This window comes from Lithobates pipiens, unplaced genomic scaffold, assembly GCF_037356315.1.
Source record: "Lithobates pipiens isolate NorthernLeopardFrog02 unplaced genomic scaffold, aLitPip1_a1.2 Scaffold_19, whole genome shotgun sequence".
Classification (NCBI taxonomy): Eukaryota; Metazoa; Chordata; class Amphibia; order Anura; family Ranidae; genus Lithobates; species Lithobates pipiens.
This window is the reverse complement of record NW_027507764.1, coordinates 515,426,130-515,451,545: the sequence shown is the minus strand read 5'-3', so window position 1 is coordinate 515,451,545 and position 25,416 is coordinate 515,426,130. Positions and strand designations below refer to the sequence as shown.

Below are 25,416 nucleotides of genomic sequence, written 5' to 3'. Positions count from 1 at the left end.
GGGATGGACGGACACACACACAGGGATGGACGGACACACACACAGGGATGGACGGACACACAGGGATGGACAGGCATGTCTCACCCTCGGCTTATACACGAGTCAATAAGTTTCCCAGTTTTTTGGGGGTAAATTGGGGGCCTCGGCTTATATTCGGGTCGGCCTATACTCGAGTATATACGGTATGTTGATTGGTAAGTCGAGCAAATTTATTTTCTGCAACCCATGGCTGCAGAAAAAAATAATTGCTTAATGTATGGCCGGCCTTATTCAGAGGTGATGGAAACATTAATAGTGTGATCAGCAGCAGCAATCAGTGCCTCAAACTAGCGTCCAGTTTGTACGTATTTGGATGCACCTCTTCTGGCAGTGACTTTCCCCCAGAAGATGATCAGTTTTGACACACAAAAACACTTACATGCGTCTTAATGCGTTTTCTTCAAATTTATCACCAAACGAACTGCAATCAAAGCTAAACATTTGTAATGTAAACAGTTCTGACCATCAGGTAAATAAATGTATGCAGAAAACCACCGTTTGTATTCGGACCTGTTCAACAAAGGCTTGCTTTATGGACCTGAACGCTATTGTGCGTGAGGCCCCAAAATGGCGCATGTACAATCCAAGGTGTGTCCAATGCCAATAAATGCATCAGTAGGAACCAACACTGTACGGAGATCCAGAGCAGTGATGGCAAACCTTGGCACCCCAGATGTTTTGGAACTTCATTTCCCATGATCCTCAACTACACTGCAGAGTGCATGAACATCATGGGAAATGTAGTTCCAAAACATCTGGGGTCCCAAGGTTCGCCATCACTGATCTAGATGTATAAAAGAGGCCTGTTTCCTGCTCCTAGGAAGGGCTTCAAATGGCCCCTGCCCATATTCTGATAGCCGCAGGAGCAGCAGTTCTTAGGATTCGACAGGCAGTGCAGATTTCAAATAGATTTGGGATTGGAACAAAAGGACACAAGTGCTGGAAACCAGAAGTGCCAACCGAGAAGGCTAGCCATACATGCCAGCGCCAGGGTCCTCTGTACAAATCCCAAATCAATTGGCAATTTAAACATGTATGGCTAGCCTTAGTGGATAGCACTGGGGTCCTCTGTTCAAATCTCAGCTAGGACAATATATGCATGGTGTCTGCATGTTCTCCTTGTGCCTACTTGGGTTTCCTCCCATCCTCCAAAAAACAGACAGGATAATTGTCTCCTGTCTAAACTTGCCCTAGTTTGTGTGTGTTTCTGTATGTGAAAAAGGGGCCTTCGATTGTAAGCTCCTTTGGGACAGGGACTGATGTGAATGTGCAATATGTAAAGCGCTGTGCAAATTGTTGGTGCTATATGAATACCATAGCTCCTAACTGTCCCTGATTTGGAGCAATGTCCCTCTTTCCCCCTCATTGTGGTCTGATCCATATGGTTGTATGTAAAATGCACTTTTTGTCTTTCAAAAGGTGTTTCCCAGAGCTAAACCTTTCATCCAATTTCTAAATTGCTGCATTTGTACATTTTTAAAGCCAATATAAAGGAATAGTTGTGGTAACAAAAAGTCCTTGTGGAATTAACCTTCTTTTTGGTTAATTCTCCTTTTAAGGGGGTGTGTCAGGGGGCGTGTCCAATGCCTACATACATTTGCTAGTAGGTGTCCCTCATTTCCATCTCAATGTTGGGAGGTATGTGAATACCTGTAAAAATATTGTTAATTGACGGTGTGTGTTTTTTATTTTTTATTTTTAATTTTTTAATTTTTTTAGAAAACCTAGAAAAAGTCTGCCTCCACCGTACATACGTGACAAGTACACTTTAACAGAGCTACAGTAGCTGCAGCTCTGGAAGCACCGGGGTCTTGTGTCCCTGAAGGCGGCCCGTCTTTCCATAAGCGTACATCGCCATTACCCAACCACTTACCATAATCGCATTACACGGCTATTGCTGCACTAATCAGAGGAGGACGACGGACCTTCACAAAACAAAGACATCCCTTCTGTGCGAGGAGAACATTTCCAAATGACTTCAATAAACTCGGAGAAGGTCAGTAATTGTATTTACAACATTGAGGGACACAAGCTAAATATTATTGAAATTTCCCTACGCTTATAAATCCCATAACCATCACTCACGCCAAATCTAAGCAACGCATTGTAATCGTCTTCCCAAGGCAAGAAAGAGCTACACAATTGTCCAATATGGCTGCAAGGAGAAAGAGGCGAGGAACGGGTCACATAGTGATACAACCCCAAAGGCACAAGGCTTGATGAGAGTTTCTGCTAAGCAGAAAAACATGACACTGCACCCACAATCTGCTAATCGGGGGGGCAATGCTGTACAGGCTACTAAGAAAAAAAAAAAAAAAATTTTATTTTACAATTATTCATTTTTGTGAACTTATCCTTTAAACTACTCTAAAAGTGAACTTGAGTAAGAAACTTGGCACTAACGCTTATTCTCAATTTTTGTTCATGTGTAAGGCCGCGTACACACGCGCGGACTGTTCGCCCAACCTTGTCCGCTGAACAGTGTTTGGGCGGACAGTCCGCTCGTGTGTGGGGCTTCAGCGGACAGTTTCAGCGGACAGTTGGCCGAACAAGGTCTTACGGAAATTCCGAAAAACTGTCCGCTGAAACAAGGTTTCAGCGGACTGTTCGCTCGTGTGTAGGCTTGTTCGGCCAACTAAGTCTCGCGCATGCTCAGAAAGGATTTCCACGTCGGAAGGTTGCATTGCAGTGTATAGGACGTCGTATTTTTCGTCCCGTCGTACGTGCCGTTCACGTCATCGCGCACGGTTTCAGCAAACTGTTCGTCCGTCGTGTGTGGCCATGTCCGTCCATGCTAAGTTTGAGCGGACTGTTCGCTCAAACTGTTGGACGGACAAAGTTGGGCCAACAGTCCGCGCGTGTGTACGCGGCCTTAGAGTAATTGGTCACTTCACTTCATTGGTCACTGGGCCAAATTCTTACCCGCCTGGCTGACTGGTCTGGGTCCTGGCCTGGCTGACTGCTCCGAGTTCTGGCCTGGGTTCTGATGAAGCTGGCTGGCTGGGTAAGCCTCAGCTGGTTAAGAATAGTATTCATTTTGGTAAAAACAGTGCAGAGGTCAATAGTATATAGGGCGGCGCACATGGGGCCATGTACAGTGGTGGAAAGGGGTCATGGGGTGTCAGCAAGACGTAGGGCAGCGCGCAGGGGGGGGTCAGCAAGACGTAGGGCAGCGCGCAGGGGGGGGGGGGGGGGGAGTCAGCAAGACGTAGGGCAGCGCGCAGGGGGGGGGGGGGGGGGAGTCAGCAAGACGTAGGGCAGCGCGCAGGGGGGGGGGGGGGGAGTCAGCAAGACTTAGGGCAGCGCGCAGGGGGGGGGAGTCAGCAAGACGTAGTGCAGCGCGCAGGGGGGGGGGGAGTCAGCAAGACGTAGTGCAGCGCGCAGGGGGGGGGGGAGTCAGCAAGACGTAGTGCAGCGCGCAGGGGGGGGGGGAGTCAGCAAGACGTAGTGCAGCGCGCAGGGGGGGGGGGAGTCAGCAAGACGTAGTGCAGCGCGCAGGGGGGGGGGAGTCAGCAAGACGTAGTGCAGCGCGCAGGGGGGGGGGAGTCAGCAAGACGTAGTGCAGCGCGCAGGGGGGGGGAGTCAGCAAGACGTAGTGCAGCGCGCAGGGGGGGGGAGTCAGCAAGACGTAGTGCAGCGCGCAGGGGGGGGGGGAGTCAGCAAGACGTAGTGCAGCGCGCAGGGGGGGGGAGTCAGCAAGACGTAGTGCAGCGCGCAGGGGGGGGGGGGAGTCAGCAAGACGTAGTGCAGCGCGCAGGGGGGGGGGGGAGTCAGCAAGACGTAGTGCAGCGCGCAGGGGGGGGGAGTCAGCAAGACGTAGTGCAGCGCGCAGGGGGGGGGAGTCAGCAAGACGTAGTGCAGCGCGCAGGGGGGGGAGTCAGCAAGACGTAGTGCAGCGCGCAGGGGGGGGAGTCAGCAAGACGTAGGGCAGCGCGCAGGGGGGGGTCAGCAAGACGTAGGGCAGCGCGCAGGGGGGGAGTCAGCAAGACGTAGGGCAGCGCGCAGGGGGGGGAGTCAGCAAGACGTAGTGCAGCGCGCAGGGGGGGAGTCAGCAAGACTTAGGGCAGCGCGCAGGGGGGGTCAGCAAGACGTAGTGCAGCGCGCAGGGGGGGGAGTCAGCAAGACGTAGTGCAGCGCGCAGGGGGGGGAGTCAGCAAGACGTAGGGCAGCGCGCAGGGGGGGGTCAGCAAGACGTAGGGCAGCGCGCAGGGGGGGGAGTCAGCAAGACGTAGGGCAGCGCGCAGGGGGGGGGTCAGCAAGACGTAGGGCAGCGCGCAGGGGGGGGGGGTCAGCAAGACGTAGGGCAGCGCGCAGGGGGGGGGGGTCAGCAAGACGTAGGGCAGCGCGCAGGGGGGGGGGTCAGCAAGACGTAGGGCAGCGCGCAGGGGGGGGGGTCAGCAAGACGTAGGGCAGCGCGCAGGGGGGGGTCAGCAAGACGTAGGGCAGCGCGCAGGGGGGGTCAGCAAGACGTAGGGCAGCGCGCAGGGGGGGGTCAGCAAGACGTAGGGCAGCGCGCAGGGGGGGTCAGCAAGACGTAGGGCAGCGCGCAGGGGGGGGGTCAGCAAGACGTAGGGCAGCGCGCAGGGGGGGTCAGCAAGACGTAGGGCAGCGCGCAGGGGGGGGGGGTCAGCAAGACGTAGGGCAGCGCGCAGGGGGGGTCAGCAAGACGTAGGGCAGCGCGCAGGGGGGGTCAGCAAGACGAAGGGCAGCGCGCAGGGGGGGGGTCAGCAAGACGTAGGGCAGCGCGCAGGGGGGGGGGGTCAGCAAGACGTAGGGCAGCGCGCAGGGGGGTCAGCAAGACGTAGGGCAGCGCGCAGGGGGGGGTCAGCAAGACGTAGGGCAGCGCGCAGGGGGGGGTCAGCAAGACGTAGGGCAGCCCGCAGGGGGGGTCAGCAAGACGTAGGGCAGCACGCAGGGGGGGGGTCAGCAAGACGTAGGGCAGCGCGCAGGGGGGGGTCAGCAAGACGTAGGGCAGTGCGCAGGGGGGGTCAGCAAGACGTAGGGCAGCGCGCAGGGGGGGTCAGCAAGACGTAGGGCAGCGCGCAGGGGGGGGTCAGCAAGACGTAGGGCAGCGCGCAGGGGGGGGTCAGCAAGACGTAGGGCAGCGCGCAGGGGGGGGGGGTCAGCAAGACGTAAGGCAGCGCGCAGGGGGGGGGTCAGCAAGACGTAGGGCAGCGCGCAGGGGGGGGGGTCAGCAAGACGTAGGGCAGCGCGCAGGGGGGGGGTCAGCAAGGCGTAGGGCAGCGCGCAGGGGGGGTCAGCAAGACGTAGGGCAGCGCGCAGGGTGGGGTCAGCAAGACGTAGGGCAGCGCACAGGGGTCAATAGTTTGTACTGCAAGGGTCAGCAGAAAGTGTACAGGGGTCGGTAGTAGGTAGCCATGTTTTCATTCAAATCATAATAATTGTATGTCCCATGGATAGCCTGGGTTACAAAATGTTTTTAATTTATTTATTTTTAACTTAACAACACACACACACACACACACACACACACACACACACACACACACACACACACACACACACACACACGCATTTCTTCCTTCTGGAAATACTAATTGGTAGGTTCTAGCTATAACACTTTCTAACGTCAAAGAGCTGGAAAAAGCATGAAGTCAGTAGCAAGTAGTCCCTCCTTCCAGGTGATCCTGAAAGCTTTATAACGGGGTGATTTGCATGGACGTCACCCAGCCTCTGTCAGCACCGATATCCTTTAAAACGGTTTCATGGTGAACACTCAGATAAAGTAGCCAGAGGGAGGCAGCCATGAGGTGTGGCTGATAACTATGCCAACAAGCCCCCCCCCCCAGGATATACAGACTCAGGAATGTGCAGGCTGTCAGTTGCTATGCTGGGAATTCTCTGAATTGTACTTTGTGAATAGAGAAGACCGCACACTGCTGGGTGTCACAAAGTCCTTCTGACCCAACAGGAACGCTAAGAGGATCACAATCTCGTCCACATGCGATTTTACCTTTCTCTAACTAACCTTTACTGTATGCTGCAATCTACTGTCTGCATCAACCAAGTGCCATTTAACATAACAATCCTTTATATTTGAAATCTTAACCTCACTTATACCCCTTGCAGGGCCGTCTTTAACCACTTGCTTACTGGGCACTTAAACCCCCCTCAGTCCCAGACCAATTTTCAGCTTTCAGCGCTGATGCACTTTGAGTGACAATTGCGCGGGCATACAACACTGTACCCAAATGAAATTTTTATCATTTTTTTCCCACAAATAGAGCTTTCTTTTGGTGGTATTTAGTTACAGCTCGGAGTTTTATTTTTTGCTAAACAAACAAAAAAAGATGCAAAAAAAAAAAAAAAAAAAAATCATGTTTTAATAGTTTGTTATAAAATTTTGCAAACGGGTCATTTTTCTCCTTCATTGAAGTGCGCTGATTAGGCGGCACTGATAGGCTGCATTGGTGGGCACTGATGGGCTGCATTGGTGGGCACTGATGGGCTGCATTGGTGGGCACTGATAGGCTGCACTGGTGGGCACTGATAGGCATAGTTAAGGCGGCACTAATAGGCACAGATAAGGCGGCACCGATGGGCACAGATAAGGCGGCACTGATGGGCAAAGATGGGCACAGATAAGATGGCACGGATGGGTGGCACGGATAAGTGGCACGGATGGGTGGCACGGATGGGCACTGATAGGTACCACAGATAGATGGGACTGATGGGCACTGATAGGTGGCACTGATAGGTGGCTCTGATAGGTGGCACTGCTGGGCACTGATGGGCGGCACTGCTGGGCACTGATGGGCGGCACTGCTGGGCACTGATGGGCGGCACTGGGGTGCAGCACCTGAGGCAGATTTTGGGTGGCACTGTGGGTGGCACTGCTGGGTGGCACTGTGGGTGGCACTGTGGGCACTGCTGGGTGGCACTGTGGGCACTGCTGGGTGGCACTGTGGGCACTATGGGCACTGCTGGGTGGCACTGACAGGGGGGCACTTACTTTATTCAGGATGGCACTGCGGGTGGCAGGTGGGCACTGGCAGGGGGCAGGTGTCCTTTTATATTGCTGGCCGTGATCGGGACTGATGTCCCGAACACGGCCGCCGGCGATCGGCTTTTTTTTTTTCTCCTCGCGCTGTCAGCGCGAGGAGGAATACTAGCCGATTACCGGCTCCGTTTTATCACATGATCAGCTGTCATTGGCTGACAGCTGATCACGTGATAAGGGGTCGGGATCGACCCCTTACACGGATCGGTGATCAGGCGAGTCTCACGGACTCGCCGATCACAGAGCGCGCCGCGCGCGCCCCTCAGGGGGCGCGCAGGCCGCTCGTAACCAGGACTACGTCAATAGACGTAGTCCCGGAAATGTGGGTCCGCGCTATTGCCGTCATTTTGCAATAGCGCGGATCCCAAGTGGTTAATATTGATTGGACCCTGGGCAAAAATTCTTAGGGCCCCCCTCCCCCCATGCAATTTCGCTCTCCACTTTCTCAGAGACATACAATAAATAGCAGCTAGACTTAAAATCAGTTTACTGTATCAGATCAGGCAGCGATTGCGATTGGTTGCCAGAGGTTACAGCATATCATTACTGCTTACTGACTGGTTGCTAGAGGTTACAACACTCCTTAAGGCTCACTGATTAGTTGCTAGAAGTTACAGCACATTTCTGCTTGTTGATTGGCTGCTAGAGATTGCTGTACAGTAATACTGCTCACTGGTTGCTATAGGTTACATCACATCTTCTCCTCACTGCAGGGGGCATGATATACCTATGAATGCTGCCTTTATTTACATATCAATGCAGTTGGCCTCAGCTATTTACATATGCACGTCACTGCTATTTACATATGAATGCCAGTATTTACATGTAAACACAGGTCTGCAGGTGAGTCATCTGTACACAACAATAGGGCAGAGCTGGGCAGCATTAGTAGCAGCACAGGACTAAAACTTCAAGGGACAAGGGAATGTAAACTGGGATAGTTGGCAAGTATGAGACAGCTGCTTTGGGCCCCACAACAATGACAGGGCCCAGGGCAGCTGCCCCTTTTGCCCTGCCTTAAAGACAGCCCTGACCCCTTGCAGGTCTCCCCAAGAGTCCCAGAGACTGAACCATGAAGATCTTCGATGGCATTCTGACAGGATTGGCCAGCATGTGTTTGTGGTCTAATAATGGTCTTAAAATATTACTAAAGCAGAATCTATTCTTGTATAAAGTAGTGAAGGGTTACAACCACTGTTTTTTTTTAATGCCATTTGTGTCTCAGGCTGGGTTCACACTATTGCCATTGCTACTATTGCGGTTTCTCCGCATACAATCCGCATAGCAGGAGAGATTGTGGCTGGCCCTCTATGGAGCCGGTTCACATATCTCTGTAGCGGCTCCGGTGCAAATTGCACGGGAGTCCTATGCGTCTTTTGGCTCCGTTTCAGGTCCAAATTCAGCCCAAAATTCAGGCTGACATCGAACCTGAAACGGTGAATGGAAACACACCGGACCCTGCTGTGAGCTGGAGCGTGCTCCGGTGTGAATCCAGAGAGATTTCCTTTCACTTCCTTCCCTGTTTACTGAACAGGAAGTGAGAGAATATCTTTTCAATATAAGGGATTTCCCCTCTAAGATGGTCAACATGGGAAAAAGTAGCCACATTGGAAGACTTCCCCCTCTATACCAGGTCTGATGGCAGCTCAAAATTTTGGATTAACCCTTCCATCCCCAGTGACACTGGTGAACAGGACAACTGCTGAGCCATTCTAGCGGAAATATACTCATGTTGGCTCCGGCAATGCGGTGTCCTGGAACTCGCCATCGGCTGACATTTTTGAGTGGCCAGCTTCTACAGTGAGGGGCGGAAAAGCAGGTAGGCAACTTTAATGCAGAAGAGACAAAGCATGCATTGCATTAAATGCAATAATGCATCAAAGATCCTGTCTGTTTGCCCTTTTTTAGTTTTTAGATAAAGTTCTACTTTAATGGAGACATCAATAAAAACTTAACAACGAGTCAAGCTCCTCACCCCTCATGCATTTTTTGGGCATGAAGGCATGTTGCATTAGACAACATAATTTGTTTGCAAAGGACTGCAATGCATGCTGCATTTTCGCATTGTGCTGCAACACACATTAAGATATTTTATCTTCAGTCATTCCTATCGCTGCATTTGTAAATTCCAAAAGCCCGTATAAAGGAATAGTAAAAAGAAAAAAAAAAAAAAAATGAAAAAAAAAGAGCACTTGTGGGTTTAACCAATCTTGTTTTTTTACAATTCTCCTTTAAGGCCGGGTTCACATTGCTGCGATGCGGGAACGCCACGAATCCGCTGCGTTTTCCCGCATCGCATTACTCCCGCCGGCAGTTCACACTGCCCTATGCGGACGGCTGGGGGTGTCAATGTTATGTTAATGACACCCCCAGATCCGTCGGCATATCGCAGTGCGATCTGCCGACTCGCACAGGAATCGGATCGCATGGTGTGAACCCCCAATGCGATCCGATTCCGTTGCGGACCCAAAAAAGGGTCCCGTGCGAGTTTGCTGCGGGACCGCTGCGAGTTCAGCCATACTATCTGTATGGCTGAACTCGCAGCGCTACGGAGATCGGATGTGATTTGCTGTGCGAATCACATCCGGTTCTCCCCCCGCAGCGGTGTGAACCCAGCCTAAGGGGGTGTGGCAGGGGGTGTGTCCTATGCCTGCATACTTTTTGAGATGGGAATGAGGGACACCTATCAGCAAAAGTTGGGAGGTATGCGCTTGGCTGGAGATTTCGTTAGTTGGTGGTGGTGTGGCTCCCAGCAGGCTACACATGTTGTGGAAATTTGATTGTATAACATTTATGTGAACATTTTATTCTAGGATGTGTGTTTTATAGAATGTCATCTGTCTCCCCGTGTCTGGTTTAATCGAGGAACACTCTAGCAGAGCGCACTTGGGTTAAATCGAGACCAGTGGTAAAAACGGTCTCATGGGATTTGAGACGTGTTCTCTGTGTCTGTGGATGTTTGCCGGCTTGTAGGTACCAAGCACAATGCGCTGGGCTTCTTGCCTTCAAATGACTATGTGCATTAGAGAAGCAAAGTCCAAATAATGAGATAAACATATTTTCTCTCTGTGTGGCTGCGTTATCCCTTTTGGATACATATCTGCTTTAATAAGAGGACATTGGTATCTGCCTTGTTAATATACTCGTACCGTATATTGACAACACCAGTAGCAATATCCCTGCAGATTGTCTCAAGCATGTAAGAACCAGTAGAATGAGCTTACTAGATACTGTTTACTTTAAAACAGTATTAGCTGTGCTGCATGCTGACTAAAAGGGGGCGTGTGCACTTCCTCTTGTGAGTGCCCTCCCCTTTTATGCATGTCATTTCCTGTGATGTCATTTCCCATGTAAGAAGTGATTGGCTAGAATCTGCACTTCCTGTTTGTGAAAGCTTTTATGATAATTAAATGCCATGCTGGCTGGTGTGAAGGCAGTTAGGCTGATGGCACTGAGAACGTAAGAAGGATGGTGAGGTCTGTTCATTGGGATGAATGGGTTTAAAGGTAAGTTAAAGTATTATATCATCAAGATGGAAATGTTATTATGGAAAACAGGAGAGTTGGCTGTGTGCTCTACGGCCAAAATTTCCAGAACACACAGAAGACCTCAGAAGAGCATAGAGAAGTACAAGACTTGAAGTTCCTTGGAATAGGGTGCTGGAGTGCTGAGTGCATGTTGCTCTTAGCTTTCCTGCTCAACTGCAAATCCAGCACAATCCTAGGCTTGGCCAGCACCATGGTGCTCCTCTTTTAGAGTAACCACAGCTGAAACTCCAGCCCCTTAGTCTCTCCTCTACATCCCACCTACATAACCAGTTTGCTCTCTTCCTGCTTGGAGCTCTGAAGCGTGGAGGAAGGGAAACCACAAATCTGCAGTTAAGTATGTAATACAAAAGCTCAGACCGACTAGATAATACGGAAAGCTGCTAGCACATTTGTTGGTCACAAACAAGGAATATATCATGTAAAAAGCGCTTTCCTTATTAACCCCTTAATGCCCAAGCCTATTTCTGACATTTGTTGCTTACAAGTTAAAATCAATATTTAGCAGAGATCCTAGAGAATAAAATGGAGATTGTTGCAATAGTTGATGTCACACAGTATTTGAGCAGCGGTCTTGCAAATGCAATTTTTTGAGAAAAGACAGTTTCATGAAAAAAAATAAAAACAGTACAGTTAGCCCAATTTTTTTGTAGAATGTGAAAGCTGACGTTACGCCGAGTAAATAGATCATGAAAATGTCATGCTTTGAAATTGTGCACACTCGTGGAATGGTGACGAACTAAGGTACCTAAAAATCTCCATAGGCAACGCTTTAATTTTTTTTTTTACCGTTATCACATTAGTTTTATAGAAGGGATCTTGTGCTAGAATTATTGCTCTCACTCTGATGATCGTGACGATACCTCACATGTGTGATTTGAACACATTTTACATTTTCGGGCACGACTTGCGTACGAGTTTTCTTTGCTGGGCGAGCACACGGGGACATTGCCCCTTTAAATTTTTTTTTAAAATTCTGATTACTTTAATTGCCGTTACATCCCTTGTATTCACACAGTATTCGGTGGTGACAGGTACTCTTTATGGAGGCATTGGGACCCCAAATACCTCCTTTGCACTTAAAAGTATTCAGTATTGAATAGTAAGTATTGGGACATCGTTTCTGGGATTTTACATCGGAGACTCGTTCAAAGCTGTATCCGTTTTTGTGTGGGTCTCAGCCTAGGCGGCGAAAATGATGGCTGGTGGCTCAGATCTCCCGGTGTGACAGGAGGCCCGGGAAGAGCAGCGGAAGACGTCCCCTCCCGCTTTTTTAGGATAACAGCCGTGTGGCTTTTAGCGACATCGGTCATCAATAAAAAGCCAATCGCCCGCTCTAAAAAAAACTGTACTGGGATGATGCCTGCAGCTGCAGGCATCACCCCAGTATAGCCCCTTCAAGCCATGCATGCAAATTTGCATACTGTCAGCGCAAAGGGGTTAAACTAAAGTACACAAAATGTCCCTTATGCTTTAATAGAAAGACACTCAGTCATTAGCAGGGTGAACAGGAACAGAGATCCCAAGTATAAACTGCCACTTCTACCATCAACACACACAGCCTCTTACCAGAAGGTGTTGACCACCATATTACAAAGGGTCAAACACACATTGGTGATCTCCAAGCGGCTCCAAACATGATTCTCTTCCTCAGCTACCCCGTCAGGTATATCTTCTTCCAGATTCCAATAATCATGCAGAGGAGTTTCACTCCATTCCCAATCATCAGAGACAGTATATCTCTCAAAGCAGATACAGCCTCTTCATAGCGTAATATATTAAAAATGTATTTTGTATTAAAAAAGCCACTCACATCGTTGCAGTATAAAAATAGCATGGGTAATCCACATAGAAAAGTTTCAAACCCAAAATATGGCCACACTCCGCTTCGTTCCAGTGCCACAATGACGTCACATGCCAGGCTCTACCCTACACGCTTTGTCATTAAAAAAAAGACATTATCCGGGGCTGTATCTGCTTTATTGAGATATATACTCTGAGGATTGGGGTTTAAGTGTTGAAACTCCTCTGCATGATTATTGGAATCTGGTAGGAGATATACCTGATGGGGTAGCTGAGGAAGGGGATCGTGGTTGGAGCCACTTGGAGATCATCAATGTATTTGACCCTCTAATAGGATGGTCAACTGCTTCTGGTAAGAGGCTATTTGTGTTGATGGTGGAAGTAGCAGTTTCTACTCGGGATCTCTGTTCCGGTTTACCCTGCTAAGGGCCGAGTGTCTATCTTTTAAAAGAAAAAATGAAATTGTGCACGTTAGTTTAATAAGGAACGCGCTGCATTTTTACATTATAGGTGAAGTATGAATCCCTTATCCACAGATTGCAGAGATTGGCAACTGCCTACAGCCAGAGCCAAGCAACGTCACATGGAAAAGCCATTACATTAGAACTAAGCTGGGTACACAGAATTTTTTTTTTGTTCAACCAGTGGGCTGAACAAGAAAAAACAAAAAAAAACTACATCCTTACAAGCTAGGTGGATGCAAGAATCTCCCCCCTGCATTATTGTATTGTGATCGCAGGGACTCCTCTACACTAATCAGCACTGCAGCCATTGGCTGCAGACCGCTGATTGAAGGAGGCTTTTCCAGCAGGACGATCAGCTTCTGTCGAACTGGGAGGGCTACACACAAATCAGAATTTGGCCGTTTCAGCAGGGATGGATTTTCGATCCAGGTGTACCCAGCTTTGAAAAAGTGAAATGAACACAGTATGCTCCCCTGTGCATTGGAGAGGTGGGCTGGCTTTACCCTCAGTTCACATATAAAATCGCACAAGAACCGCACTGCCTTCCTGTGCAATTTGCAAGTGATTCAAGCACATTCATTTTCAATGGGCTCAAATCGCATTGCATCACACCAAAATTATGTATGAAAATAATTTTGGAACTGTAAGGCAACCGGATCGTATGATCGTTTTGTACCATGCAATGCAGGTCAGCACACTGTTTATTACCTACGTTTGAAGTGTCTAAGACTGCACTGACACCCGCTGCAGATCTCAAAGGACAGTGTGACTTGAATGCAGTGCAGGAAATGTCCACAGAGCCCTGATCTCAACATTATGCAGTCTGTCTGGAATTACAGGGCGACACAGAAGGATGTGAGGCAGCCTACAGCCGCAGAAGATCTCTGCTTAGTTCTCCAAGGCCATCTGTAGTGTTATTTTGATTTGTAGCACCAGGTTACAGGGTCACAAAAAAACAAAACAAAAAAACAACAGGAAAGAAACCTGAACGCCATCTTGAAAACACTGAAACTTGCTAACATAGAAGTCCACTCAGTTTACCTTTAGGCTGCACTCACACCTGAGCGTTTCAAAGTCGCACATTTTTCAGTTTTTTTACTGCAATTTTGTTCAGGTCACCAATGTAAAAAAGGCAGAAAAATGCTTGTAATCTGCCCCAAAGAAGCTCATTTTATTTTGAGCTTGGGGCGTTTTGTTTCAGTGACAAAACGCTCAGATGTGACAAGGTGCCATTGAAAAGAACGGGAATTTGCTTCTTGGGTGTTTTTCAAGCATTTTACAAGCGTTTTAAGAGCTGAAAACGCTCAGGTGTGAATGCAGCCTTGCTCGACATTTAATACTTTTTTTTATTGTGTCAATTTCCATCCAGATGCAGCAAGTTTCTAACGCTACTCCCCGTGGGCCCTGCAGCCTCTGGTCACGCTGCTCTGAGAAGCACACATGGCAATGCTCAGACACACTTGACTGTGCAAGCAAAGAATCAGATTAATGGCCTGTGCACACGATCCGAAAATCAGACGAAAAATACCACTTTCGACGCGACCGTATAATAATCAGAGCTTTCGAGAGCCAATCACAATTCATCTGATATTATTCAAATCGTACATGCACAAAAAATTTCCTCATAGGATACCAGATCATATGATTTTTGTTTAGTAAGTACAGTTGTCGTCCGAAAATACAATACAAATACATTACAACACATATCATCACTTCCAATTTTTTTTTTCTGTCGTAAGAGAATTTTCGTGACTTTAGTAATCTATTAAATTTCTACTTGCGACTATTAGGCAAAAAAGTTGTATGATCTGGCATACAATATTCAGATCGTGTGTACGGGCCATTAGACATAGAAAAGAATACTAGCAGATGGAAAATTCCACAAGATGACCTCCGGAATAAAATTTAGAGCCGACCAGCAAGTGGACAGCTTCACCTGACAAAATCAAGACCTTCATCTGTTCAACTGTGCCTGAGAGAGCAGGAGGTGAAAATTGGTAATATTTGTATGTGCAGATTCTGATTCTGTTACCCTTACTACCTTACTACTTTTCATGTACCTAGCCATACCCCCATCAGTCAAGGCTCTCTTTCCCTAGAAGGGGCTCAAGAGGCCTTCATTCTTGCTTTACTGATTTACTGTGTACACTACTATATACTGCTAGACCTTTAGCCCTGGACCACACTGCTGCGACTTCTCATGCGACTTGCTGCAATGTGCAAACAAGATATTTGGGGGGGGGGCACACCCTAAAAGATGCATTAAAGATGGTGTAGCCACAAGACCACCATCTTTAAGGGTGTGCCCCCCAAATATCTTGTTTGTCTATTGTATGGAATCTGACCAAATCCTCTTGGGTGAGGAGCACCCCACTCCCTCATCAGTGCATCCCATTAGTGGCCATCTGTTTCATGGGTGGAGACCCCATGTTCTCCCATATAGAGGAGAGTATGGCTCCCATGGTTCAGAGAAGCAGGATCTCCCAATATATGGATAGTGTAGGACCAACTAATCATGGGGTACTTTGTTGCAGTAAGTACCATATAGCAATATGGTGTGACCAAATCCCCATATTTTTTGATAATGTTTTTTGAAAATGTCTAGGCGTTTTAAATAAGCCTTGCAGGAGGTAAATGTCTTTTTTGCATGTGTGCGCGGGTAATGTTTTGTTTTGCTGCAACGTGCGACACAAAGTCACACGACAAGTCAAAAAACATTTCAGCGAGTGTCATCTTAAATGCTGCCAATCAAGTTGCAGCAAAGAGGAAAAAAAAAAAATAGTTCCTGCACTGCTTTCTACGCCTTCCTTGCAAGAGGAGTGCCATAGATTGCAATGTAAAAATCACAAAAGTCACAAGGAAGTTGTTTCTTTGTCTTGGCAACTTTGGCTGTGATTTCAGAGGGTTTTCTAAGTTTAATATAATATACGTCACACAATGTATTGTTATGGTTTGCCAAGGCCAAAGTCGCATTAAAATTGCATCAAGTCACAATGCAAAATCTCACTGGAAGATGAACGACTTTGGGGTCGCAGCAGTGTAAATCGAGCCCAAGTACCACCGGGCAAAGCAGAAGTTCACCTAATAAATCCCCTCCATTCCACCGTATGCTTTACTTTTGGTTGGATCTTGCACAAGCTAAGGGCCACACTCCCACCACTAAACCCTCAGGGCAGGAGATTGATCACCAAGGTACCAAAGAAGGGGAGAGAGTCACATGATCCTCATACTCAGAAGTACTGGATCCCTTACTTGGTAAGGTTGGATGTAGGTGGAAACATGTGAAAAGTATCAGCAAAGAAGGTTATCAAGCAAACCTGTTACTTTGTCCTAAAAGGGGAAAAATACAAGTCCACTTTAATGCACATAGATATATTAAAGCATAACGCATCAGCTTGCCAATTTTACTAAATCATAATAGAAGAAAACATTTAGGACATGAGACACATGTGGCTTATGATTATGATTGGCGGCCATGGCTAGACATTTATATACAAACATTGAGACACTGACAATAGGATTCGAACAGACAAATTTAGAGCACTAACAAATTCCAGAGTACTCGGTTTCAAAGTAACAAACGAAAGCCTGAAGTGATAATATAAAGGTAATTAGGAATGTATTGAGTATATATGAACTTTACCACCTACCTCCCACAATCGTGTGGCTGAGTCATTTGTGGATCCTTCAGAGCTCTCAGGCTCTTCATTCCTTTTAACCACAACAAAGCCCGGCTCTCTAAAGGATTCCCCGATCTCTTCAGCGTAGATTTCCGGACTCCACTGAATGAAGAACGAGTAAAGGTGTTCTGTCCTGTACAAAGAAAATGCCAGTAGGATGTTATTGTCAAAAAGGAAGGAGAAGTAGAGTTATGCTATTGAAGTGAACCTGTCAGATTAGGACACAGAAAAGAAGAATACTAGCAGAGGGAAGATTCCAAGTGGACAGCTTCACCTGAGAAAAGCAAGACCTTCACAGCTACCGTTGAACAGATGAACACTGACATTATTAATATTTTTATGTGCAGTTTTGGGGTCGGCCCCCCTTACTACCTAGTGAGTAATTGATCCTGCCTGCCTTATAGTGATGTCTTGACTTGAAAACCAGCAAACAAAATGACAATATTTTGGTACAGAAGACCTTTACACATCTGAGCTGTGAATTTAGCCATTTGTCTTCACATCCAAGCTCCCACGGACCTTTGTTACTGCAGGCATTGTGGAACAATTCATCCTCAACCTTCACAGCACAAGCATTTAAAGGGATTATAAATTGCTATTGCCAACTATTGGAGGCAGTCGGTGGTACCACTTAACTATGTCAAAAGAAAGCTTAATTGGATCACAGTTAACGACAAAACGTACCTGTATTCTCCGCAACACCACCAAAAAGTATGACAAAATGCGGGACCCGTGCATTCAATACTTGTCTTTCCCTTAGCGAGTCCCTGGTTGACCATCCTCTTTTTGATCTTTCCTACTTTTTCTTCCTTTTGTTTCCGCTTTGGATTACCTCTCCACTGTTTGGCGACTCAAATGTTATTGCTTTGCCATTATTACGATTATCCTCTCAGCAATTTGACTATTGGGTGTTCCCTATTTTCCCATCCCATACGCTTTCCTTACTCTCACTTCCTACTTCCCCCTACCATGAAACTGCTATTTACAATGCATTTCGAAAAGCAAATGCTGCAATACATCTTGATGTTACTTTGGTTCAATGAGGTTCTAATTTGTAAATACTAGACTTTGACATTGAGCGCTGTTGATCAATCTTATACCTTAAGGTGCCTACCAGAGGGATCTCTGGTGTTAAAATTTCAGTATCTGATGATTTATTAGATCATTCTTCTAGGCATCTCTGATGTATTCTTGTTCTTATTGTTATGGCAACATGAAGAACTTATGTTACCTTTTAGGCGACATTTCTACTGTTCTGTTGTACTTTTTTTTAACTTTCAATAAAAGATTGAAATATGAAGTGGTCCTAAAACCTAAAGGTTTTTTACCTTAATGCATTAGGGTAAAAACCTCCTGTGCCAGAGGATCTCCCCCCCCCCCCCCCAGTAGTAGTAGTAGTAGTAGTAGTAGTAGTAGTATGCGCACAGCCGAGCCACAGATTCATTTTAAAGCAGCACTCCGGGCAAACAGCTAAAAACAAAGTCAGACGTGTTATGCTGTCATGGAGATCTATTGATCAATTCAATTAAAGGCAAACTACCATCAATGTGACTTTAAACAAGAAGCATGTCCAAATAAAAATCACTTTAAGATTTTCCTTTTCCCAGGCAGCAAAGCAAGATGAAACAGCAAACACGGCTGAGTTTAGAGGCACCTTAATCCCTTATTAGCCTAAGCGTTTACATCTAAGTTGTCAATGGAGAGTTGAACTGCCGTTCGCAAGAGTCCTGCTTCAAGTCAGAACAAAAAGGTCTCCAGGCAAGGAACAATTGAATTCCAATAGAACAAGAAGATGTACAGTAAATGCTCTATTCCTAGGGGGTGAAAAGAAAAGGCCACAGAGAAATAGGAAAATTCCTAATTAAAAGATAACTTGCCCCCCCCACTGCATATCTGCAATAGGCAGATGATGTGCTGTCAAACTGTGAAGATAAAGCCATGCCTTTCTAAATAGCAATGGGGGTTTATTTACTGAAGGCAAATCCACTTTGCACTACAAGTGCACTTGGAAATGAAGTCGCTGAAGATCCGAGGGGGGGAAGCTTTGCTGATTTCTATCATCCAATCATGTGCAAGCGAAAATGCTACTTTCCTTGCAAGTCCCCCTCAGATCTACAGCGACTTTACTTCCAAGTGCACTTGAAGTGCAAAGTGGATTTGCCTTTAGTAAATAAACCCCATTGTGAGGGTTCAGGTGCAAGGCCTGTAGAGCCGACACATTGATTAGATCCTCAGAATTTCCCGATATCACCACTAGAGGTTGAAGTATACACCAGGGCAAAGGGATATTGGGGTTGATTTACTAAAATTGGAGAGTGTAAAATCTGGTGCAGCTGTGCATGGTGGCCAATCTGCTTCTAACTTCAGCTTGTTCAATCAAGCTTTGACACTAAAACCTGGAAGCTGATTGGTTTCTATGCAAAGCTGCACCAGATTTTGCAATCTCCAGTTTTAGTAAATCTCCCCCCAAAACCATGTAAGGCCCCTTTCACACGGGTGCCTCTGCTTAACGGGATCCACATGTTCAGCAGAGATCTCTCCACTGATCCCCACTGAACAGGCAGATAACAGGTCCGTGTCAGAGCGGACACAGTCCTGCGCTCCTCTACGGGGAATTCATATGGAAAACTGACCGCCTGTTTGTTTCCATCCAATCCGATCCACCAGACAAATGGAAACTAGGACCACCACCCGTCTGTTTTTTGCGGGCAGGATCAGATGGGATGGCGGTGGGTTTCAGCTGACATCCACTTCTCTATAGAGGACAATGCAGTGTCCAACTAGGTCCATCTGAAAAACTGACGGGCGGACCTGATCGGACAACCTTAGGGGCCTTAGGCTATTATTTACATAAGGAACGAAACTAGCAAGCACCTTGTGCAGTATCAGTGTATGCAACATATCCCAAGTAAGACTTGAGAATGTGTCTCTGAAAACATATGACACTAAATGCAAGGAGCACTTGGTACAGCATTCAGCCCATCCAGTTGCAACGTATTTCAGCCTACCAAAGTCTTTGAAGGGCTGGATGGCAAGCCTTTGCCTCCCAGGTGCACTAAAACTAAAGTATTGAATGCACATGGGCTAAACGGCTAGTAGCCAAACAGGAGAATCGGAGAACAAAACACAACATAACTGGTAGTACTCCACTTGCTTATTGCAGTGATGCAGTTCTTTTTTTATCAAAGTTATTTAAAACTTAAAAAGCATATGTCCAGGAGTTACCCAAACAAACCCCTATATCTTTCTCTCTCCCTCTAGAGCACATCTCAGCATTATTTTTCTTTCATCTGGTTCCTGTAGCACAAAAAACAGCTTTCATTACTCCCTGTAAGATCACCAGGTTGTAAAATTCTTGCAGGGGCAGCTGCCAGAAAGGTTGATTCCTACTATAGCCCAACCCCCAGAACTACATCTCCCAAGAGCCCTTTTCTACAAAGGGCACTTTTCTTCTGCCAGTAACAGGAAAAGTTTGCCAGTTAAAAATATGGCTGTGATACTCGGCTTGATCCAGAGGCGGCCGAGATCATCCATGTGCCTGCTACAGTGTGTTCGGACGGCACTGGTGGGTAAGCGGGTCTAGCGGTACCTGAGAGTGTCGTGTGATGCCATAGTGCAAGGGAGCTGAGCGGAGTGGCCAGAGCCACATGTGCAGCTCTGCAGGACGGGAGCAAGGCAAGCAGGGAGCGGGTCACGTCATCCTCATCTGTGCTGCTGCACACTACTGTCAGTGTCACTGCGAGAGTCACTTCCATGTGTGTGCCGCCCATTCTAATTTCCTGTCCTGCCATGTAACGCAGCCACAAAAGCTGGCACTTTTGTGTTTCTATTAAACTGGAACACTTCTTGCGGTGGTGTCATACAATTGTACCCAAAGGCTAGGAAGTAAACCGGTCTGCAGGACTCTGCAACAGAGGTAAAGCCGGCATAGAACCGGATTTAAAACCATCTATGGATAGGCTAGTTGCACTAAAGTCGCTCCACCTGTCGACTTTAGTACAACCAGCCTATTGTTTTTTTTCTTCATACGATCACTGCTGCTGGCTATAGACGGCAGTAGTGATCATTGTATTCTGATGACCAACTGTGTTAATAGGGAAATCGAGCAAATTTCTTTCCTTCAACCCCTGGCTGAAGAAAAGAAAATTGCATATTGTAATGCCAGCCTAAGTAAGAAGCTGGGGTGTTAGTGCAGGTTAGCCCAGGGGTGGTCAGAGGTGGGTTAAAGAGGTTTCTCCTTAATGAGCTGTTGTAATTTAAAGCTCAATTCCTGCCAAAAATGTTCTTCATTTGTGACTAAATGGGGGAAAGAGTCAAATTCACTGCAAGGCTGGCCATACAGTAAGCAATTTTCTTTCCTTTAACCTGTAGCTGAAGGAAAGAAAAACACTAAGGGTGTTGATACCTCCTGCTGCGTATTAGAATACAATGATTACTTCTGCTGGCTATAGCAGCATCAATCATACATTTAAAAAAACTAGCAGGCTGGTTGTACTGAAGTCGATCAATAGCTTTGCTTCACTGTAACCAGCCTGCCCATAGACTGATCGAAATTCACCCAGTTTCTGTTAAACTGGCAGCATTTTGACCCATCTATGGCAGGCTGAAGGTTTTTATTGTCACCAGGAACTTTAAGCACTTCTAACAAAGCTTTTGGAACCCTTCATTTCTTCTGCTGGCTTTAGACAAAGGATGTCAGAGAAAATCTCTCTGGTGAGGTTCCAGACAGCAGTAAAACACCAAAGTTTTGGTTGGGTAGGACTTTTCATTCTCTAATGTCTGCCAACCACTCTTCAAGACTGCCCGCAGGCCTTCTATTAGATACCAAGCTCTGGCACCCAGTACAACCTAGGGAAAAGAGGTTAAACAGCACAGTTTCTAAATTTTAGGAAATTCTTTGTTAAATATATAACCAGATAAGCAATAATAATAGAAATAGACAATATATGGTAGAGACCACCATTTTCACATTGGAAAGCTGGAAAGTGTGATAAATAAAATAGACTGACAAGATGCATTCAGTTTTTTTTTTCTTTTTATGTAATATGACTGCAAGCTAATGCAAATACAAAAAAAAAAAAAAAAAGAACATTTTGAAAAGAACCACAAAGCGGAATGCCTTGGCCATAAGCCTCTACTGGAAGCTGTGGCTCTTTGGTACAGAGATGGGATGCTATTCCCAGGGCAGTAAAGTTGAACCCAATGCTCTTTCTTGGAATAATCCGAGACTCATCATTGCTCTATACTATACCTTACTGTAGAAAAAAAAAAAAAAAAAAAAAAAAAAATCGAGCATAAATAAAAGTCTCAAGTTTACAATAAAACAACCAGAAAATGCTGCTCTACATTTCCATGTACAATTAATATGCCCTGGAGCTGCTTACCTTTCATGCGGAACAGCGAACCAGTACTCTAGTTTGTCTCTTTGTGCGTACTGCTGCATTGATGCGCTGGCTTGAGAAACAAATGTTTTCTTCATTGGCTTCCCAACTCGAAGACACAGATATTTATGGGTTCTGTGCCTTCGCTTTTCTTTGGCAATAGCGGAGTATACACCTACAGAAGAGACACACAAGGTATGTGGATTATAATGTCATCTTTCCTGTACAGCCCAGGTAGCTGTGCATTAACATCAATTATTTATGATTACCAAGATGAGTAAGGGTCTATAATATTGTATATATATATATATATATATATATATATATATATATATATATATATATATATATATATATATATATATATATTTTACACACACATTTAATATAAAATTATATTATATTATTTTTTTTTTTATACACACACATTTGTTTTCTATTTTTTTTTTTTTTTTTTTAAAGAATGCCAGGGTAGTTTGAGCGCTTAAACCATCTGATCAATACATAATATTTACAGTGACCCATACCATGCTATCCTATCAAACAGTACATGCACATAAAGATTTATGGAGCTTTTATTGTTCCCCCCTGTCACATCACAGCTCTCTAACTATTCCTAGTTCGCAGCGGTGAAAAAATAAAAATAAAAATAAAAATCAACTTTACATTCAGAAGTCAGAGCTGCCATGCCTGAGTACTGTTTGCCCAGCATAGGCATGCACACAGGATGTGCCAGGTAGGCACACCCTAATCATCCATAGGTTGCCAACTGTCCTGGATGACATGCACATTACTGGGACGAATCCCCTTCCCCTGCTAGCAGTTTCAGGCACTCGCAGCTCACAGGAGGATTGCAGGAATATCCCCAAGATGGAGCCTGCCGCCTCCTTGCTTTCTCCTAGTACTGCAATTAAGTTTCATTGGGTGGAATGTTGATGCATCAGCCTCAGATCTGGTGCTGCCTTCTGCTGGAGGGGTGTCACCTGTGCACTGAGCAGAAGTCAGTGGGAGTTTGTGCGTGATAGAGATATATACATACATATAAAATCTCTCTATCTATATAATAAAATGTGTGTTTAAGCTTTCAGGCCCGGTTCACAGTTGTGCGATGCGAGAACCCTGTGAATCAAGTGTGAATTATCACACCCGACTCACACGGCAGTTCACACTGCCATATGCGAATTGCTGGGGAGTGTCATTATATGTTAACGACACCCCCATTTCAGCTCGTGTATCGCACTGCGAACTGACAGTTCGGACATGAATTGGATCGCATATGTGTGAACACACATGCAATCCGATTCTGGTCCGAAAAGAAAAAAGGGTCCTGTGCGTGTTTGGACCGAATGCGCTGCAAAATCAGCTATACTATCTGTATGGCTGATATCGCACCGCACAGACATAGCATGTAATGTGAACAGCAGTGCGCTGTGAATTACATGCGATGTCTGGCATCGCACAAGTGTGAACCGGGCCTAATGCAATAGGCTGCGTACACTTATGCTGCCCAAAATATTACATAATGTCTTTTCCCCCCTGGATGGAATTTTTAAACTCAGTTGCAATAAAGAGCTTACAACACCCTCTATACACAGGTACAGCGAGATGGGCTAGCAAACAGAATGACATGGGTCACCTTATTCAGCGATTTAACCTCTACAAAGTGAACCTAAAACAAATCTAGAGGTGTTACTTTAACAGAGGGGTGCTCAACCAGTGGCCCATAGCCTCAAACCAGTGAAGCGTATGCCACGCCTGGGGTCGGCAACATGTTGACCGTGATCTGGGCTTGTCAACCCGCTATCCTGGAGCGGCAAAGCCCAGTGATCTAGCGCCGGCAGAGCAGGCCGCCATGGAGGGAGCAGGAGCCGCATAAGCCGATGAGTGGAACATGTGACATGTTCCCAAAGGTGAATTTATCCTTTGAACACCACAAACACTAGTCATAATAGCTTTTGCAATGGGTATATTAGCACCTATAAAAGGATTAGAAGCTATTCAGCTGCTTTCACACTAACCCACGGGTGCAGCGCAGTGCTCCTGCAACTTTGCTGTGGCTTAGCAGCACTGAGCCATAGGGGTGAATTTACTAAAACTGGAGAGTGAAAAATCTGGTGCAGCTATGTATGGTAGCCAGCTTCTAACAGCTGGTTCAATTACGCTTTGACAAAAAACCTGGAAGCTGATTGGTTTCTATGCAGACCTGCACCAGATTTTGCACTCTCCAGTTTTATTAAAGCGGAGGGCCATTTAAAAAAAAAAAAAAAAAAAAAGTCAGCAGCTGCAAACACTGCAGCTGCTGACTTAATCAGCCCACTTACCTGTCCAGGGCGCCCGCGATGTCGGCCGCCCGAGGCCGACCCGTCCCTCGGCTCTCGGGTCCCGGCGCCGCCATTCCTTGTAAGGGAAACAGGCAGTGGAGCCTTATGGCTTCACTGCCCGTTTCCTACTGCGCATGCGCGAGTCACGCATCGCTTTGTGAATGGGACGCGCTGTGTTCTGGAACACACAGTTCCCAGAACACAGCACGACCCATTACCCAGAAGGCGCCGCGACGAGGAGAGAAGACCAGAAGATCTCCGCGGAGGAGGAAGAGGAAGATTAGGATTATGTGCCTAGCAACAGGCACTTCTGGTAAGTAAAAAAAAAAAAAAAAAAAATTCTCTTTTTTTTTTTAGATTTTTTTGTCATTTTTAATATTTTTTTTTTTTCAGGGTGGTCCTCCACTTTAAGTAAACTCCATAGATTCTATTATATCCTGCAAGTTTGGTATGCTTTCAGAAAGTACCACACTTGCAGGATATAATAAAAGTCTATGGCAAAGCACAGCTAAGCTGCAGGAAAGACGCAGGTGCACTGTGCTGCACCCGCAGTGTGGGTAATCTGCAGCACACCAGTGTGAAAGCAGCCTTATAGGGGGCTCAGGACAGTAAGGGCTCATTTACATTTGGGGGAAGTAAAACCCTATAGTTTATTGTGGCCCACGACCAGTTACCAAATCACTTAAGTGACCCTCGCTCTTCAAAAAGTTGAGCACCCTTGCTTTAGCGTATACTGTAACTTGGCCTCCGAGATGACTGTTAACAGCAATAGCAAGAGGTGAATGTAAGGGCTCCACCATTGGTAATGCATAGCCCCTCTAAAATCTGGGGGAAGTGACACAAAAGGAGCTCATTTAAAAAGAGTATTCCTATCTGCCATACACAGGGTGGATTTGATTTAAAGCAAGTTGCTTTAAATCACTAGTTAAAAGGCTTGAATTAAATCAACTCGATTTAAAATACATTTTTAAAAAGCAACTGTCATGTCTGTCCCACAGCGGCTCCTCCTCTGACCCTCTATTGACTCAACGACAGTCCCATTCACTTTACTCTTTGAACTTTTGTTTTATCTCATGGTTACTGTGAAACTGTGTGACTGCATCAATGTGTATATTATATATATATATATATATATATATATATATATATATATATATATATA

At 46.3% G+C, this 25,416-nt stretch overlaps 1 protein-coding gene across 5 annotated transcripts in view; it reads right to left on the bottom strand.

Annotated features, from left to right (window-relative positions):
* OXR1 (oxidation resistance 1) overlaps positions 1–25,416 on the bottom strand; it is an 807,173-nt gene that overhangs the window by 86,382 nt on the left and 695,375 nt on the right. For all 5 annotated transcript variants that reach the window (XM_077493164.1, XM_077493165.1, XM_077493167.1 and 2 more), the window contains 2 exons: positions 21,937–22,108; positions 16,523–16,685 (listed from right to left, as the gene is read on the bottom strand). In XM_077493164.1, coding sequence (XP_077349290.1) covers positions 16,523–16,685; positions 21,937–22,108 — 335 coding nt within the window. The remainder of the gene's footprint in view (positions 1–16,522; positions 16,686–21,936; positions 22,109–25,416) is intronic.